Genomic DNA, 16,894 nt, shown 5'->3' with positions numbered 1-16,894 from the left:
TTAACAATGTCATTCCAAATTACAACTGGCATATTGTCGCAAAACTGAAATGTAGAGGCGCTGCTTGTTTAGAGATGATACTTTCAGCAAGAGCTGTCAAATCGGTAGGAAAATTTCTAATTACTCCACCTTTTCAACGATTTCTTATGAAAACGGGAAAATTCATTTGAAAAATCATAGTAGAAGTTGAAGAAAAAGTTTTTACTCTGAAGTGGTAATGTTGATCTTACCGTTTATTCAGAATAGAGCAATAAATTTGGTTTGATACCATTTTTCAAATACCTGGAAATAACAAATAAAGTATCCGAAATAAATAGTACTCGATCGCTATACATTCTAGTACTCGAGAAATCAACATTACACTGGTTTCTGTTTTAAAAAAAATGTTGATCCGAAAAAACCTAACCTTACTCAATTTCACATATTTCTGAAGATTTTCCATGTTTAATCGTAATTTACACTAAAAAAAGTAGTAGTAATCACTTTGAAATCGATTTTCTTCTACTCAGAGTGTACTTTTATTGATATCTATTTGTACTATTGAATAAACGATAAAAATGTTGCAAATCACTACTGCCGATATGAAAATTTCCGAAAGAATCCTCCTTTTCTTGGTTCCATTTTTCATTGGCAGGTGTCGCTACCGGTAAATCAGCTTTGCGACACTTTATGGACCAAGAAAACGATGATGTTAACAAATTATCACGTAGAGCAATATAGGAATCGAGTAGTAAATGCGGAAATAGTTACTGACATAGTATTTTTTTCCTCAAACAAACCTACGAAATGGGTAAAACTTTTGCATTCATTCAACTTTTCGTAAAAAGTAAACCTTTAATTTCTTCAATACAAAACTATATTTAGATATTGATGCTAAGTGAGGTTATGTCATCAATTTTCGTAATCGAAATTAAAGATTTAAATTACTAGAAATCAATGTTTTCCCCTAACTACAACAGGAAAATCTTTGATTATTCGAATTTCAACCACAAATAAATAAAAATTCACTGAAGAATAAACATTCCTCTGAATTTTGACAGCTTCATTCGAAAACATAATCATTTGTACAACAGCACCATGTCGAACTGTCGTTAGAAAGCCAATTGTATGTGTTTCATTTTTTATAGTATGTACGGATTAGCGCTGATATCAAGTGATATGCGGATATAATTGATATACGACGACATCATGTTCCATATCACCTCATATGCCATACAATTTGATGTCAACGCATATCATCATTTCTGCATGATATCCGTAAATCATGAATAATATCATGTCGAATTGTCGAAAGTCGCGACTAGCTACTCGGATAATGGCATTGAACGCACTCATTTATAAATGTCACTTTGAGAGTGGCAATAAACAATCATTATAGTTTTGATTTTATCAACGAATACTGGCGTTCGAAAATCGATAAATGCGAAACTTCAATTATCGATTGAATTTTAAGAGAGAAAGGTAATATTACTGACCTTATTTCTAATGAGGATATTTAAAATGACAATTTAATTGTGAAACGATATCATATCGTTCATATGTGAACGCTTCGACGTGATATCCATATCATCTCGGTATATTAAGTGATATCAGCGCTAATGTGAACATACTATTAGTCAGCAAACCAATGAACGACATAAAACGTCATACTGTTTGCGACGAGCGCTTTCTGTTAATGAAAAACAACATTAGGTTTCGAAAACTCCTCCCGGTGTTTTATTTTTTTCGCCTGGCAACACTGAATAGGATGGTCGAGTCTTCTAAGAGCGCCATCTAGTCGTGACTGCTGAGAAGATCTTTTGTTTGCGCTATCTAGTTTTTCATATCTTAACTTCTGTTATCTACGCCCAGCTCAGCTTATTATGAAGACAATCGTTTGATAATAACCTAACAGCAAATGACACCTTCTCTTGGCATTCAACTTAGCTCCGGTTTTAACATCTTTGGTATGTTCACCGGGAGTGATTTATTGCATCGTTAGTAATAGTCGTAGTTGGGAGTTTCTGTGAATATAAATAAAACTGATTTTTGTCAAAACGTATAAAATACCTAATTTATTTTTTCAATTTTGCGTTCACAAGACACCTGATAACAAAAAATAACATAAAATTCGTAGAACTATCAAACCAAGCATCTCAATTATAATTTTTGACTAATTTTGAATCTCTTGATATTTACCCACCTTCGAGCTAATTACAAATTTTAAGTACAGAAGTTACTCAATAGATAAAACAATCTTACAGTTTAATATAAACTACCGTTATTTTTTTCAACGTGTGACTTGATCTCAGCTCTCTGGCTTTAACTCTCCATCAACCTTTAACCCTTACCGTTCGCAATATATTATCAATGAATTATGTTTTGGATTCAACCTACACCAATACAACTATTACACATCTGTTTTGCTCAGTTATTTTAAACAAATCGTTTTCGCGACATTCCTAAAATAGTTTCTGGCCAACTGTTATTTTTAGACTACTTATTTCCTAAATCACAATTTGGTTAATTTTTGCCTCTATTTTTTCACAAAATTCCATTAATTTTCTGTTAGCCTGATTTGCGCATTCCGTTTCTCTCTTTCTCGATAGAACATTCTTTAAATTTGACCGCAACAGCCTTAAATTTTGTCCGCAAGGCAATCCGGTTTGAAAACATGCACCAGTGAGTCCCAGCCACAATCGGCGAGCTGATTCTGTCGCCGTCGGTTCCAGTCCAGTCCGTACGTGAACTCCGAATGGTGCTTAATCGTTTCCAGAGCCTCGTTGCTTTTTTTGAAATCCCAGATTCTGAAGCAAAAAAAAAAACGCTGATTAATAAACTGTGAGTGGTTAATTTGGTGAAATTACTTACCGGGTGGTGAAATCATATCCGACACTGGCCAGTACCGATGGACTGTGCGGTGAGAATTGTACCTTCCGTACGGCAAATTCATTGCCCTTCAGTTCCGACAGAGGGATGCCAAAGTTACGCAGGTCCCATATTCGAATGAGACCATCGGAGGCACCGGTGGCCAGAACGTTCGAGTCGTGCTTGCACCAGTCGACCGTTAGGACCTACAATGAAAAAGTTGTTTTTAAACGTAATCATTCGTAAGGTTTTCCAAAAATAAATTACCTCTCCCTCGTGCGCCTTTATACTGGCAATTGGTAAATCGTAACACAGAATATCCCAAATCTTCAACATTCCGTCGCCACTGACGCTAGCGAATGTGTTGGGGATGTGCGATGCAAACACCGCATTGTAGACTAGTTGTGTATGGCCAATGTAAGTGCTCAAAGAATGGTTCCGGATTGGATCCCAAATTTTCACAGTGCTGTCCCAGCTGGCACTGATGAAGAGCTGTTCGTACGGAACTTTGCTCCAGTCGACGCTGTAAATTTCCTTCTTGTGTTCCCGGTAGACCATTTGCGGTGGTCCGTTGTTGGCACTAAGATTGAGATTCCACAGCTGGACGCTTCCATCTCCCGAGCCGGATACCACAATTTCCTGGTTCGACTCGGACCATGTCTGCGAAAAGAAAACAAACAATTATTAGTAAAAACGATCAAACGTCTGACCGATGGCTCAGCTACTTACCACATCGAATAATCCGTCGGTCCAGTTGTGGGTTCGCTTTTCCACGATTCCACCGCCGTCCGAGGACAATTCCAGGAAGTACAGGGTTCCTCCACCGGCCAATCCGTAGAACTGACTGGACGCCACCACAAACTGGTCCGGGTTAAAGGGCGAGAAGCGCACGCTGTAACCGTGCCGGTTGGTGGTGAAGAACGTTGACATCGTCGATGTGACTGGAAGTGAACGGAAAAGTGAGGTTAATTTTATTGTTTTTATTAGTTTGTTAGCGGGCTTAACCAATTACGGCCGATTTCCCGCACTTTTGTGCTATTTTTATTTTATAATTGAATTCAGTTCCAAATAGAATTGAAGAATTTTACCATAGTGAGCAATTTCCACATAATGGCATTTGGATTACACAAGTTGAGGTTTACAAAAGTATTAAAGTTGAAGGATATCACCCCGTATTTCCCTACGATGAATTCTGATTTAATGTTGCTCTAAAAGGCCAGATTATAGCAACTTCAATTTATATTGCTTATTCCCGCTGATGATCTAGTAGTCTTGTTACGATAGCCGTTCGCATTTATAATTGATTTGACGTTTCAAATCGATTGTTTCATGAACCGAATTCCGGTGACAAAATATATTAAGGGAAAATTGCAAATAAATTTGGTTTATTTTCTTAATTTGGAATTCCCGTCAAGTTCAAGAATTTTTTCGACATTTGAAAAAGAGTTGATCTAACACCTAACTTTTCACCCAAGTAACAATTTTAATATTAATAAATACTTGTAGCTGTCTTTAATGCTACATAATAAATCTTGCATTAAAACTTTAAACTTCACGAAAGCCTACTGAGAACCTCTATAAGAGCATGTTCCTGCCAAGTGGACCATTCTTCATAAGGTTTATAAAGCAAAGTGAAGAATTAGCATAAACCTGCGTTAAAACTCCAAATTCAAGAAAATTTTGAAACTAGCTATACGATCAACATTTAATTTATTCGGAAGAAATGAATTCCGCTATGAATAAATTGTCGTTTTGATAATATTTTTCATGGCTATGTGTGTGTCATGTCTGCTTTGAATGCAATCAGTAAGAATATATTAGATTTCATTTACAAGTTTTAGGTTTTTTTTCCTAACTTAAAAACTTCATGCGCTTTTATTTTTATCGTGAATATTTAGATGAAAATAAGAATTATAACTAATCGCCTTGAAATAAATGCAGTTTTTGCGAAAATCTCCATGATTTTTGATAATTATTTTTTGTGATTCTTCGTCATTTTTGTCATTACGTTCTGAAAATGAATCATTAAAGCCCATCATTTTTATTCGTTTTTGCATTTCGAAGTATATTTGATGTCAATAAATGCTACGGTATAGGACATCATAATGGCGGCCATGAAATTTTCTTCAATGCAAATTACGCTTAACCCAAGAAGCAATAAATCAAATAGCCCACAACAAATGTGTCATAAATGTACTTTAGAACCCTCAAATTTGCTCTGAGTGAAACTGTCATCCAATGAACACGCACACACACAAAACTAGATTTATGAAAGAATTTAACTGACAATAATGTTTTAAAGAAAATGTTTGAAAGCAATATTAAGAGTGTTTGCATGGTTTTATTCTAGTACACATTGTTTTATTTTTAGTCCAGTTGTTAGTCTGGGTAAAACGTTTTATAGAAGCTTTGAAAACTATGATATTACTTGTCAAAAGAGACATTTATTATAGTCGTCATAAAACAGGTAGTGATTGAAAAATCAATTACAAAACTCCTATAAATTACAATCAAAACCATTAGGCATTCGAATTGTTACTTGGGCAGTCAAATATTTTCTCATTCGAAATAGCTTCTCAAAGTTGCCATCCGGTACTTCGAACGAATTGCCAATGTCTCTCAAAAATCAACGGTGGCGAAGCAGCCTAATTTTCTCTTGCTGGCAATAACTTTAAGTACGATTCAGACGGTCCATCACTTTCCGTCCTAGTCAACCTCCGTCACTGTCACCGTCAAAATTAGTTCAATGCATTCTTATGGAGACATACTAGTATTGAACTAATTTTGACGGACGCTGACGTTCCGGTGACGGTGACGGAAGGAGACGGACCGTCTGAACCATACATTATTTGTTTGCAGATTATACTGCACAAATAATGCTTTCATTGCTCATACGTGATAATTTTTCAATCATTTTGCTGAATTTTATCACTAAATGAACATTCTTTCAGAAGTTCTTAGGCAAAAACGTAGAACATCAAATTTTCTTTTTCAAGTGTTGAAAAGTTCGTTTTCAATTTGATTCCAAAATAATTTCCAAATTAATAAAATAAGCGAAATCTCTTGCAATTTTCTAAAAATCAGCAGTTTTGCAATGATCGGCGCTGTGTGGAATTTACCAAGAGAGAATCGCAAGTTGACAATTATCGCAGAGATTCGAATCGATGATTCGACTTGATGATTCTCATATTAGGTTACAATATTTCAAAACCCTGGTGTGGAGCAGTTACAGATCTTTTCATAGACACAACTCATACAAAGGTTATATGCACACAACTAGAATAAGCAGCAATAGTAAAATGATTTTATCGCAATTATGCCCATATATAATCGGATCGTAAAACGAGAATAAGCGACTGTTTGTTGTTTCAGAGAGAATTCCCACAGAGGCGTGCAAACCCGTGATGCTCAGATAGGTAATCGAGTAAAATTCGCTCTTGCACTGGTGTCCCTTCTATGCTAAATGAAACATGTCGGTTTTCTGTTGCTGATATGATATCCGTCCCTCTTTGATGGCACTTATTGAATCGTGTGAAGAGTTGGTAGAGAGCGTTCTTTGATACAATAAATGCCAACCTTGGTTCCAGGTTCGGAATTCTGTTCCAGAATGTAGCTTCAGAGTTCAGTTTCAAACTCCGGGCTCTGAGTAGAGTCCCAAGTCAGTCAAAGAATTTAGTTCAGGGCTTGGATTTCAGTTCCAGAATTCAGATTCAGAATTCAGTTCTGGAATTCACGATCAGAAAACAGCTCCAGAATCTAGATCATCAATTCCGTTCCAGAATCCAGGTCCAAAATTTGGTTCCAGAATCCATATTCTTAATTCAGTTTCAGAAGTAGGATTCAAAATTCAGTTCCAGGTCTAGAACTAAGCTCTAACTTTTCTTAGTCTGACTTTCATGATGTGGTAGTAGAAAATACGTTGGAAGTGATTTTTGCATAGCAGCGTTTTGGAATGATTATTTGATGCAAAGTATTGAAAATCCAATCTGAAGCTGACAGCTTCTTTTTGCATATTTACACTTTCGTATAGCAATAAGTAATTGGCTATCTTTCTTTTTTAACTACCTTACATTATAGCACAGAAAACAGGTATACAGTCTTACACTAGGACAAGGTCAGATAACTGGCTTCTTTTTCCAGAAAAAAATATTTCTCTTTTTACTCCGGTTGCTCCCTGTTATAAATAATACATTCCTTGCGATCACTGTTGCCAGTAGAGATAATTATTCATTCTGAAAAGCTTCTCCCCTTACAACATGCAATTATTTATCAATTGAAAACACTTAGACAAACGTTATATCAGTCAAAATTATAGCTCTGATGATTGTTTTAAATTAAACGTTCAGTTGAAACAGTTTAATTTTTTTTCTAAAACACATTACTTTTTGCAGCTTTATGCAGTGTCTAAAATATTCAATTTGAGATAAATACTAACAAATAGAAGTATCCAAAGATTTGGTGTTATTCTCAATTACAACTAACATAATCAATATGATAATCAATAATTTTAATAAGATTATCCGAAAAACAAAATATGCAATCTCAAAATACATTGTTACCGACGATACTGACAACACGTTTTCTATCACCCTGCAGTAATATTAATTTCAACAACTTGCACCTGCTTATGTCAATTTCAACCAATCACGAGCTGGTCTGAAACTGGATATCGAAGTGGAATAACAATTGTCAGTTCCCGTCCAAGAGGCTTACATATAAACTGTGTAAAATTTGCTCATTCAGCATGGCGAACACTTGCAGATGTCACCACGATCGACACGAGCCACCATTTTGGCTGCAACATTCCCTCACACTAGATTTTTGTATTTGCTATTGATTAAAGTGACAAGTTTATTTTTGTTTTATTTCGTTCGAATTATCGTGTGATTTATGCGACGTGGAAATCGCGTGATAAGTGTTCAATTAGCTAGAATATTTCTATACCAGGCAGGAGGATATTGTTATCGTTCCGGAACGTAGTTTAACGTTTAGAAAGATTGCGGCGAACAGTCGAGTAGGTGGCAGTAGTGTATTCAACGCATAGCAAATTAAAAAATTTACACATTATTCTGTTATCTATGGTTAAACGTAAGTCGAGTAATCCGTTTATAACCTGGTGATTCTACAATTGAAATGAATATTGATAAAATAATCCTAAATAATGAGCAAAATTTTTGATTTAATTTGAGATGAGAGTTGCGCATTGTTTTATCTTAGAGAGCTAGTTTAATCTCAGATTAGAGCTAGATGTGTGGCTCTCGAATAAATCCGAAGTTTCAGTTACTTTGGAAGTGCGATATCAAGAAGGACATAAGTACGGGAATAATTTACTGAGAAAGATTCAGTAGTATGAGATAATCAATTAAAAAAAATTTTCTGGGTTGTATTTACATTATCATTACGTTGCGAAAACCAACCGAAAGCTGTGTAAATCAGGGCAGAAATTGTATGTTATAATCCTGTAACATTTATGTTACTGCTACATCAATTCACAGCAACGATTTGCAAATACTCTTACGTGTACTAGAGATGGTCGGGTTCCGGGTACAAATTTCCGGATACAGTTTGAAAAATTTGGTTGGGTTTTGGGGATTCTAGCCCGTTTTTTCGGGTTTGGGTCGGGTACAATTAAATATTTTTATTTTTGATCGGGTTCGAGTTTGAAGGATAAATTATTCTCGGGTTCGGGTCGGATACCGGTAAAAGTTTTTTACTTTCAATCTAGTACGAGTCGAGTTCGGGTTTTAAGAAATTGCTTACCCGGCCATCTCTAACGTATACATAATGGTTTCGCAACGTTAAACAAACCTATTTTCAACTGGTTGTTAAAAGAACTGTTGTAATTAAATGCATACTTGAAAAAAGTAACAATAACGAATGAATAGTAATTTACTCAATATGATAGAAAGATGCTGTGCTTGATAACCCAAATAGCTACTTGGCAACAAATTAAGTTATGAGGAAACATGCTGCCACCATGTTTCAAACCGTGTAACATACAAAACAGAATTATTTACGAACTGCTGCTTGGATGGGATAAAAACTGGGTAAGACTTGGAAATCAATAAGATTTCAAAATGAAGTACGGTACACGAAACAAAACCTTTTCGGCATTCGTGAAACTCTAGACAGCCGGCTGTCGGTAGATCTTCCACATCATTTCATTCCCGCGAATTGAGATTTATTAAAAGTTCGTCCTATGATTGTCACCAGATATATATTAACACAACTACATTTTCAAATTTCAATTTTGAATGAATATCTAGGATTACGAAGGTATTTAATTTTCCTGCTTTATTTATCTTTGTTTGTGATTATGAAACGCTGTAGCCTAGTTTTAGTCGGACTTTTCTCTCATATGGTTTCAAAGCCTGTGTTTCTAAACTAAATCTATGAACTTATAGTTTCTCTGTATAGAAAACAATTTCAGTCTTTCTCATCTGTAAGTGAACATGCATATTAAACAAACAACCCTTAAATCTGAACCGAACAGAGTTTCTCACAAGTTATCATGTTCCAATTCAATCAGACTAAATGATGCGTATTTTTGCGCAAAATAAACTTCCTACCGGGCCACTTCCTAAACAAAGAATCAATACAATTTGGGTAATACCAAGATAGACAAACGTTATCCGGTTGATATGTGCTTCCTCGCAATGTCATTATTCAGCAATTCTACAGATGATTTTAAATATGCATTTGAAAATAAGTTAAAACCATAGTTTACTAAAAGAAGTGAAACCAGGGAAACACCAGTGAAGGACACGGACGAATAAATTTCACCATCACCGACGTCCCTGTGCAATTCTAGGTAACACGAGGAATTCTGTCGTATGCCAAACGGGACGAAAGAAAATAATAATTTTTAATATTCCTGGTTGCCGGCTGCCAAGAACAATTAGCTAACTTTTTTTTTCTTCTAAGTTGTTCTGATTTCGGTTTACCTATCAGTATGCAGGGATCAGTGTTATTTGCACAATGTTGAACAAAATGTTATTCCTAAAACTTGATTTAAAAAACTGTCTACTGTCTCAATTAGTTCAGATCTACAGCCAGATACCAACTAACTGTCAATTTTGCAGTGAACGGAATTCACGTCAAAAGTTTTGAAGTGGTTAGAATTTAGTGCGGCGCTTAACCGTTGTAGTATTGATAATTGAACTCAATCAAGAGGTAGAACTGTATTTAAGTGTGGGGATAAATACGAAGGACTCTCCCTATATCTACGCAATGCGTAAGCTAAGCTTCTTGGTTACTTTGTAACCTTGCCATAGTAGCTATAGTCTGATTAGATTATCAAGAACCTATGTCATGTTATTGTTCAATCAGCTAACAATGCTACTCAAATGATAAACTTAAATAAAAATAAAAATTGTATGATTAAAACAATTTAGAACACTTACTGGATCTGCTATCTGCTGTGTTGGACCTCACCGCTCCAGAGCCTCGCCCGCTTAAAAAGCACAATACCGGTACCGAAACTAGCAAATCCAATCAACAATCAACAACAAAACAACCCTTCAACAACTGTTATTCAAACCACATCTTCTTTTTGGCTAGCAGCGATCTTTTTTATTCGCCAATTACAAAACCAGCCGACGAAGGCACCTCGCCAAGCAACGCCGGAGACGAGCCGTGAAAGTATCGCACCGTACTTTAGGTTACTTCTGCTGATTGGCTTTCCAAACACTGACTGAGGTGGCACGATAAGAGGCGAGAGAGCCCGTATCAAAACAACAATCAGTCACTTCACGGACTGTCCGCGAACTGCTGGCGGGCACTTCGGGTGTGCGGTGCCGTGCCGCCACTACCAAGGTCAATCACTGGCAACCGCTGTCGTAATACCACCAAGTCCATCAGGTTCACTGTTAGTTAGTACTTAGTTTAACTTAGATATGGACCACGTCTTTCGACGACGAGATTAGATTCCAAGTGTAAGCAAGGTTCGTCGGAGGAACAACTGAGCTGGTAAGTAGCTTTCATTATTTATTAAACAACACTACACCGTCGTCGTCGTCGTCGTCGTCATCAACGTCTTCCTAGTTGCTGGTCGCGAGCTATCACTGACGGCGTTTGCTCCCATCAGACAACACGCGGCAGTGTTTTTGTGAGGCCGCTCACGAGCCTGTTTTGCAATGGAGTTGAATTACGTAGCTCTTGAGTTGTGCCAGTTCGAAGTACGCCGGAAGTTAGTTTATGTAGTTTATGCAATCGTCACCGGACGACAGCTCCAGTATGTTGAGCACTGTCCTTTCTGGGGTAGGGGCTCGACACCCGTCGTTGAACCCGACACCCATGAACCTGGTGGAGCGATTAATCGTAACCATTGGAGCGTTAGCGTGCTCCACGTGCTTCCACAGCCAGCCATGATAGTGTGGAAGCAGGCCGTGTCTAGCTAGTAGGGAGCGAACGTATCTCGATGCGCTTCAACGGTGTGCGATGTATTCGATGCTTCGATACGTTTGTGTGAGTGTTGTTTTTTGTTTATCCGGTCATTTCGAACGTGTAGTTGTTCTATTCCCATAGAGGCGCGAAATTTTATCGCGAGTCATCATACACCACGGGACTAATCTATAAACTTCAAAATTTGTTTGACCTCACCTAGAGCTGTGATGATGTCTTTCACTGTGATATATTTAAAAAAGCTTCCCTTCAACCCTTACATCTTCAACACATGAAACATATTCACTCATCTATGTAGATACTAAATTACAGATAAATTAGATATAATAACAGCAAATCAATTAATGAATCTTTAAGAAACATTCTCGAGTTTTATTTAGCACCCCTTTGGTCGCTAACAATTAGGAAAAAAATTGTGTAAATTGTGTTGTTTTTTGAGATCCGAAAATCCATTCAAATCCAAAATCACTATAACTGTTTCATATTTCTGCTTCATTTGCCATGCTCCACATTGAGAATTGTTTCACATTTCTAGAACATTAAACTAATATTCATAAAACAGCTGAAAACACTTATGATGTTTCGACTACTCTGTTTCTAATTTCATCTCAATGGATTTTTATTCATCCTATCGTTGGTTCTATATTCCTCGTATTAATTAGCAAAAGCGATAGCAATCCAAATAAAACATTGCACTATTCCACTCTCAAGTTCAAAGTGTTAATATTCTTCTTAAAAGGGCCTCATGCCAACTGTGAGACAATATTTTTAAAACCAGTTTGGAAACAATTCGACTCTTTCGTGGGACGTTTCCGTTTCCTTTCGATTTACTTTAAAAAATTTACTATAAGGTTAAGAAAAAATGGCACTTTCAAAAATGAAAAAAAAAATCGATGAAACACACACACTTAACAGCGTTATGTTGACATATATCGGAATGAAACCAGTGCTACTAGATTTATCACAATGGTTATTTGTTTAGTATTTAACACGCTCTTTATGGTAATATTCGAAGCCGACAGTTTTGTTGATATATAAAAATAATAATATAATTAAACTAATGTTATGGATTGTTGGTGAGAATTTGAAGACGAAAAAACATTTCTGTTCTATAACACTATGAGAAAACTTGGATGTAAAATGAGATTAAAACAAAGCGCAATCAAGTGAATTAAGTGAACCGTTCTGGTGTGATTATGTAAAATAGTGATCATGTTTTGAGACGAAGCAATTAGTAAATATTCAGAAACGCGACGAACTGTAAAACTTGAGATGAAAATGATTCCTAAATCGAAAAGTGAGATTATTTTATATGGAAAAACGATCACAGAAGGATTTAAACCCATTTTTTTTTCAATGTAAAGTGTGACAACAGCTTGAATAAACGTTTTGAAATATTCCACAGTTTGGTTCAGGTACGTTAAAAGATATGATTCATGTTCAAAGTTATGAGATGAAGAGATGAAATGGAAATAGGAGCTCAGATGAAATAGAGAGCAGTTACCCTATTTGTTTAAATTACAATTTTTAAATGAAAAAATTCAAAAAAATAAATGTGCGTTTCTTTTCGGTCCGATTTTCTAGTTATAGGAAAAACCTTTCCTTTCTTTTAAGTGTAAATTTGTTTAAAATGTCCGATTTCTTGTCCACAACTTCTTCTTGGACACAAAAGTAACAGTTTCTAACGATTCGAAGAAAGTGCATGCAAGAACAGCAAACGCCAGTCTTGAGTCGAAGCCAGTGCGGTAAAACTTCATTTCAATCGAATATTATAAGATGAAAATGAAATTTATGGTCATTGACTGTCAGCATATCCCCAGTGAAATTTGTAGACCCGCATAAGTCCGATCATCGGTCCGATTATCGGACCGATTGAGCACGATATAGGGCCGATCGTAGCGCTTCAATCGGCCCGTCATCGGACAATTCTGCACCATTTGCATCAACCGCGTCGACATAAAAAAAGCTTTATGTTTACATTATGCATCGCTAGAAAAACAGAGCGAAGGAATATCAAACAAGACATTTTCGAGCCGCCATCTTCCCGATAGGGTGTGAAAGAGTGTTAAACATTCTTTTGTTTCGATCATAGAGGCTTTAACCTTTAGGTCATTCGCCTCTTAGGGCCAGAAAAACTCTGACCCTATGTTCGAGGTTGGAAATCCAACCCCGATATATCTCATCACCTGAGTAATCAGACATCCGCTCTCTGCTTTGGTATATCTTCACTCTTTTGTTCTACCGACACACTATGCAAGCTCGAAACGCAATCAAAAGCTTTCTTGCACGATGCGTCCGATGTTCGGATTTACTGGGTCCATTTGACTTTTGTTGCCATACTTAAATAAAGCTTCGAAAATTCATCGTCAATTGAATAACCGTATCTAGTCACTTGAAGATTTGCTTGCTCTAAGTCGTCTAACAGCTCCATTGTCTTCAATGCTCGTGATCAAGTTAGAATGAATCGGTATGGACTAGAGATGGGCTATTCGTTCGCGAACGGTACAGAAGAACTAGTTCTTCTGGAAGAATGAGTGAACGAAAGTTCTTTGTTGAACAATGACAGTTTCCTAATCTTTTCAAGAGAAATAAAAGTGGTTGAATTCAGTAAGAAAATGTATTAATAGCTGTATATTTTGAAACGGTCGTAGTTGCGTTTGTAAAAATGCAGCAGAAATTGAATATATTAGCAACCTATGAAAAAATAAAACATTCAAAATTTCTGAAGTTCGAATGAATGGTTCAAGAAAACTAGTTCTTTCGGTAGAGCAATCAAGTTCTGAACGGTTCTTTGAAATGAACCATTTTGCCCATCTCTAGCGTGGACATCAACTCGATAACCAAAACTTTCTCCGGCCAGAATTATAAATAGAGAGTGGCGGTTCTCATTTGAGTTTACGATTATCACCAGCTAGTTTGAATCGACATCTTTCAACTGCTTGAAATGTATTGAGATGTGTTCCAAAGTATTAATAATGAAAATCGAAAGGGGAACATTTTATTTATGTTTTATTTTAATATTTCAGTTATCATGACTGGTTTACTTTTCATCCATTATCTTGAATCAATTCGAATGTTTACATGAATCTCATTTGAAGGGCGCTCTCTCATTCAATTGTAAGCAGCGCTGCCAACTATACCGATTTTTGTACTCGATACAGAAATACATATAGGGTAATAGAGGTATTTTGGCCGTTTTTAGTATTTATTTTATTTGAGCCAATTTGTCAAAATATCCACCAAATGTTGAATTACCTTTGAAAACCCCATCCGCAATAGGTCATTTAATGTGATTAGCTTCAAATGGATGCAACATGGGCTAGTTAACATCGGTTAAATCCAATTCATCGGTTAAATTCCATTTTTGTTCCGGAAGTACCGGAAATAGTGGGCATATATACCAAAATAGATCTCACTCACTTTTCTCAGCGATGGTTTGGCCGATTTCCACAAACTTTGATTCAAATAAAAGGTCTCCCGGTCCTATACGGAATTCCTGAATTTCATCCGGATCCGACTTCCGGTTCCGGAGTTGTAGGGTAAAGTGTGTTCAATTTTGAACATCGTCACTTAAAATATTTTCGGATGCAACAAACATTTAAATCGCAATTCAGAGTGCGTAGGAGAAGAATTTGTGTGTAATGTTAGTTGGTGGCCGTACGAACCGACTTTGATTATACCGGTTCTCGGGTTCCGGTGCCGGAAGTGCATATAATAGTGAACCCATTTCGTTTTCTGAAGGATGACTTACGCAATCAAAGCACTGTTTTATTCTGTATGCTATACACAAACAATCTCTTGGTTTCTTTCAAAAATCGAAGAGAAAAATTTTGAATAGAATACCACAATATTATATGAACATGAGAAAGGCATCATTACATCATTAGGTGAATTAAACCTGACGGTAGTGGTAAAACTTAGCTTTGATTGGAAGAAAAACGAATGAAGAACTAAATGCTGCCCGTTCGACACGTCAGCGAAGGTTGTGTGTTAGAATGTGAAGTTTACTGCAGTAGAGTGATCATCAATGTGTACCACATTCGGTTTCTTTTAGATTTCATGTTTTTACACTACTACTACTCAACAAATGATCAGTTCTACCGGAAATCACCGGTCTCAGAAGCTCCATTCAAAAGATATGATTCATGTTCAAAGTTATGAGATGAAGAGATGAAATGGAAATAGGAGCTCAGATGAAATAGAGAGCAGTTACCCTATTTGTTTAAATTACAATTTTTGAATGAAAATAATGCAAAAAAATAAATATGAGTTTCTTTCGGTCCTATTTTCTAGTTCTAGGAAAAACGTCGTTTTTTTCCTTCAGGGTCGATTTTTCCTCCGGTGAATGAACATATAGTTTCCATTGCATTGTGAGCGAACAATTCCACTGGTCACAAAGAGGATGCCTTGCCTGTCGAAAAGAACCCCATAAACAAAACGCTAGTGGAAGCAATTATGTTCCACATATACACATATGGTACAGTGCAGAAGCCGTTAAAATAACGTTCTCTTTCGTGGTCTGAACGTCGTTCCTCTCACAAAATAATTCATAGCCAGCAACTATCTTCACGAGGCTGAATAGTGCGAAAGAATATATGTTCAGTTTTCGCCAACAGACTTATAATTTGGCTTCGAATGCGAACGGCTGTTAATGATGACTTCATGCTACGAAAACTGTTGCATTACTTATTTAATTCGTGTCAAGTTTTAAACAGAAGCAGCAGGAGCGCAGGATTAGCGGCGATCTCAGCAAACACTGCGAACAAACCAAGCGCTTCGTTTGCTGGCTGCTCGAGAGAAACTTACTCCTGCACTCTTGTTACTTCTATAAATTAAATTCCTGCTAAATTGCGTTTAAAATTCTACTCACAATCTCAGTAAGCCATTGTTGAAAAACACTAAAGCAGTTTTCGCCGCCTCTGCTTGATAAATCTTCAAGAAAAAATAAAACTGTTTTAATTCACATAGTGGTGTAATGATGCCTTTCTCATATCAATTATATTATCATATACTAATACTGTGATATTCTTCAAAATAATTTCTTCGATTCTTGAAAGAATAACCGAAATTGGTTTGGTTGACCGTAAAAAAACTATCAATCGGAGATCGCCCTTTTCAGTGATGGTATTTTTAACACTTTTTCCCCTATATTTCCGGATACGGAAGTCAGATCCAAACGAAATTCAAGAATTTAGTATGAGACCTGAAGAGCTTTTATTTGAATCTAAGTTTGTGAAAATCGGCTCAGTCATCTCTGAGAAAATTAAGTGCACTTATTTTCATTTTTTTTGCACATATCACCCTGTATTTTCGGGACCGAAAGTCGGATTCGAATAAAATTCAGGAATTGTGTGTGGGTTACAAGACCTTTCATTTAAATCTAAGTTCATGAAAATCGTTTCCGCCATCTCCGAGGAAAGTTAATGCAAAACAATGTTACATACATACATACACACACATACAAGGGATCTATCACGCATGCGGTAGAGGATCGACATCCTAAATCGTCAGTCTCAAACTTATACAAAAAACATACACACATACAGACATTTTGCGTACTCGACGAACTGAGTCGAATGGTATATGACACTCGGACCTCCGGGTCTCGGTTTAAAGGTTGGTTTGCACAGTGATTGCATAACCT

At 36.5% G+C, this 16,894-nt stretch overlaps 1 protein-coding gene across 5 annotated transcripts in view; it reads right to left on the bottom strand.

Annotated features, from left to right (window-relative positions):
• Positions 1-2,025: 2,025 nt before the first annotated feature.
• The window catches only part of LOC131439389 (peroxisomal targeting signal 2 receptor), a 57,154-nt gene continuing 42,285 nt past the window's right edge, over positions 2,026-16,894 (bottom strand). For 4 of the 5 annotated variants that reach the window (XM_058610331.1, XM_058610330.1, XM_058610332.1 and 1 more), the window contains exons 2-5: positions 3,577-3,788; positions 3,115-3,507; positions 2,851-3,053; positions 2,026-2,786 (exon numbers count right to left, since the gene is read on the bottom strand). In XM_058610331.1, the coding sequence (XP_058466314.1) occupies positions 2,618-2,786; positions 2,851-3,053; positions 3,115-3,507; positions 3,577-3,777 (966 nt within the window). In that variant the 5' untranslated portion in view covers positions 3,778-3,788 and the 3' untranslated portion in view covers positions 2,026-2,617. Of the gene's footprint in view, positions 2,787-2,850; positions 3,054-3,114; positions 3,508-3,576; positions 3,789-10,250; positions 11,817-16,894 lie in introns of those variants that run through there. The other variant, XM_058610327.1, reaches the window with a different exon arrangement.

Source organism: Malaya genurostris, chromosome 3 (genome assembly GCF_030247185.1).
Source record: "Malaya genurostris strain Urasoe2022 chromosome 3, Malgen_1.1, whole genome shotgun sequence".
Lineage (NCBI taxonomy): Eukaryota > Metazoa > Arthropoda > Insecta > Diptera > Culicidae > Malaya > Malaya genurostris.
This window is presented reverse-complemented; position numbering and strand designations above follow the sequence as displayed.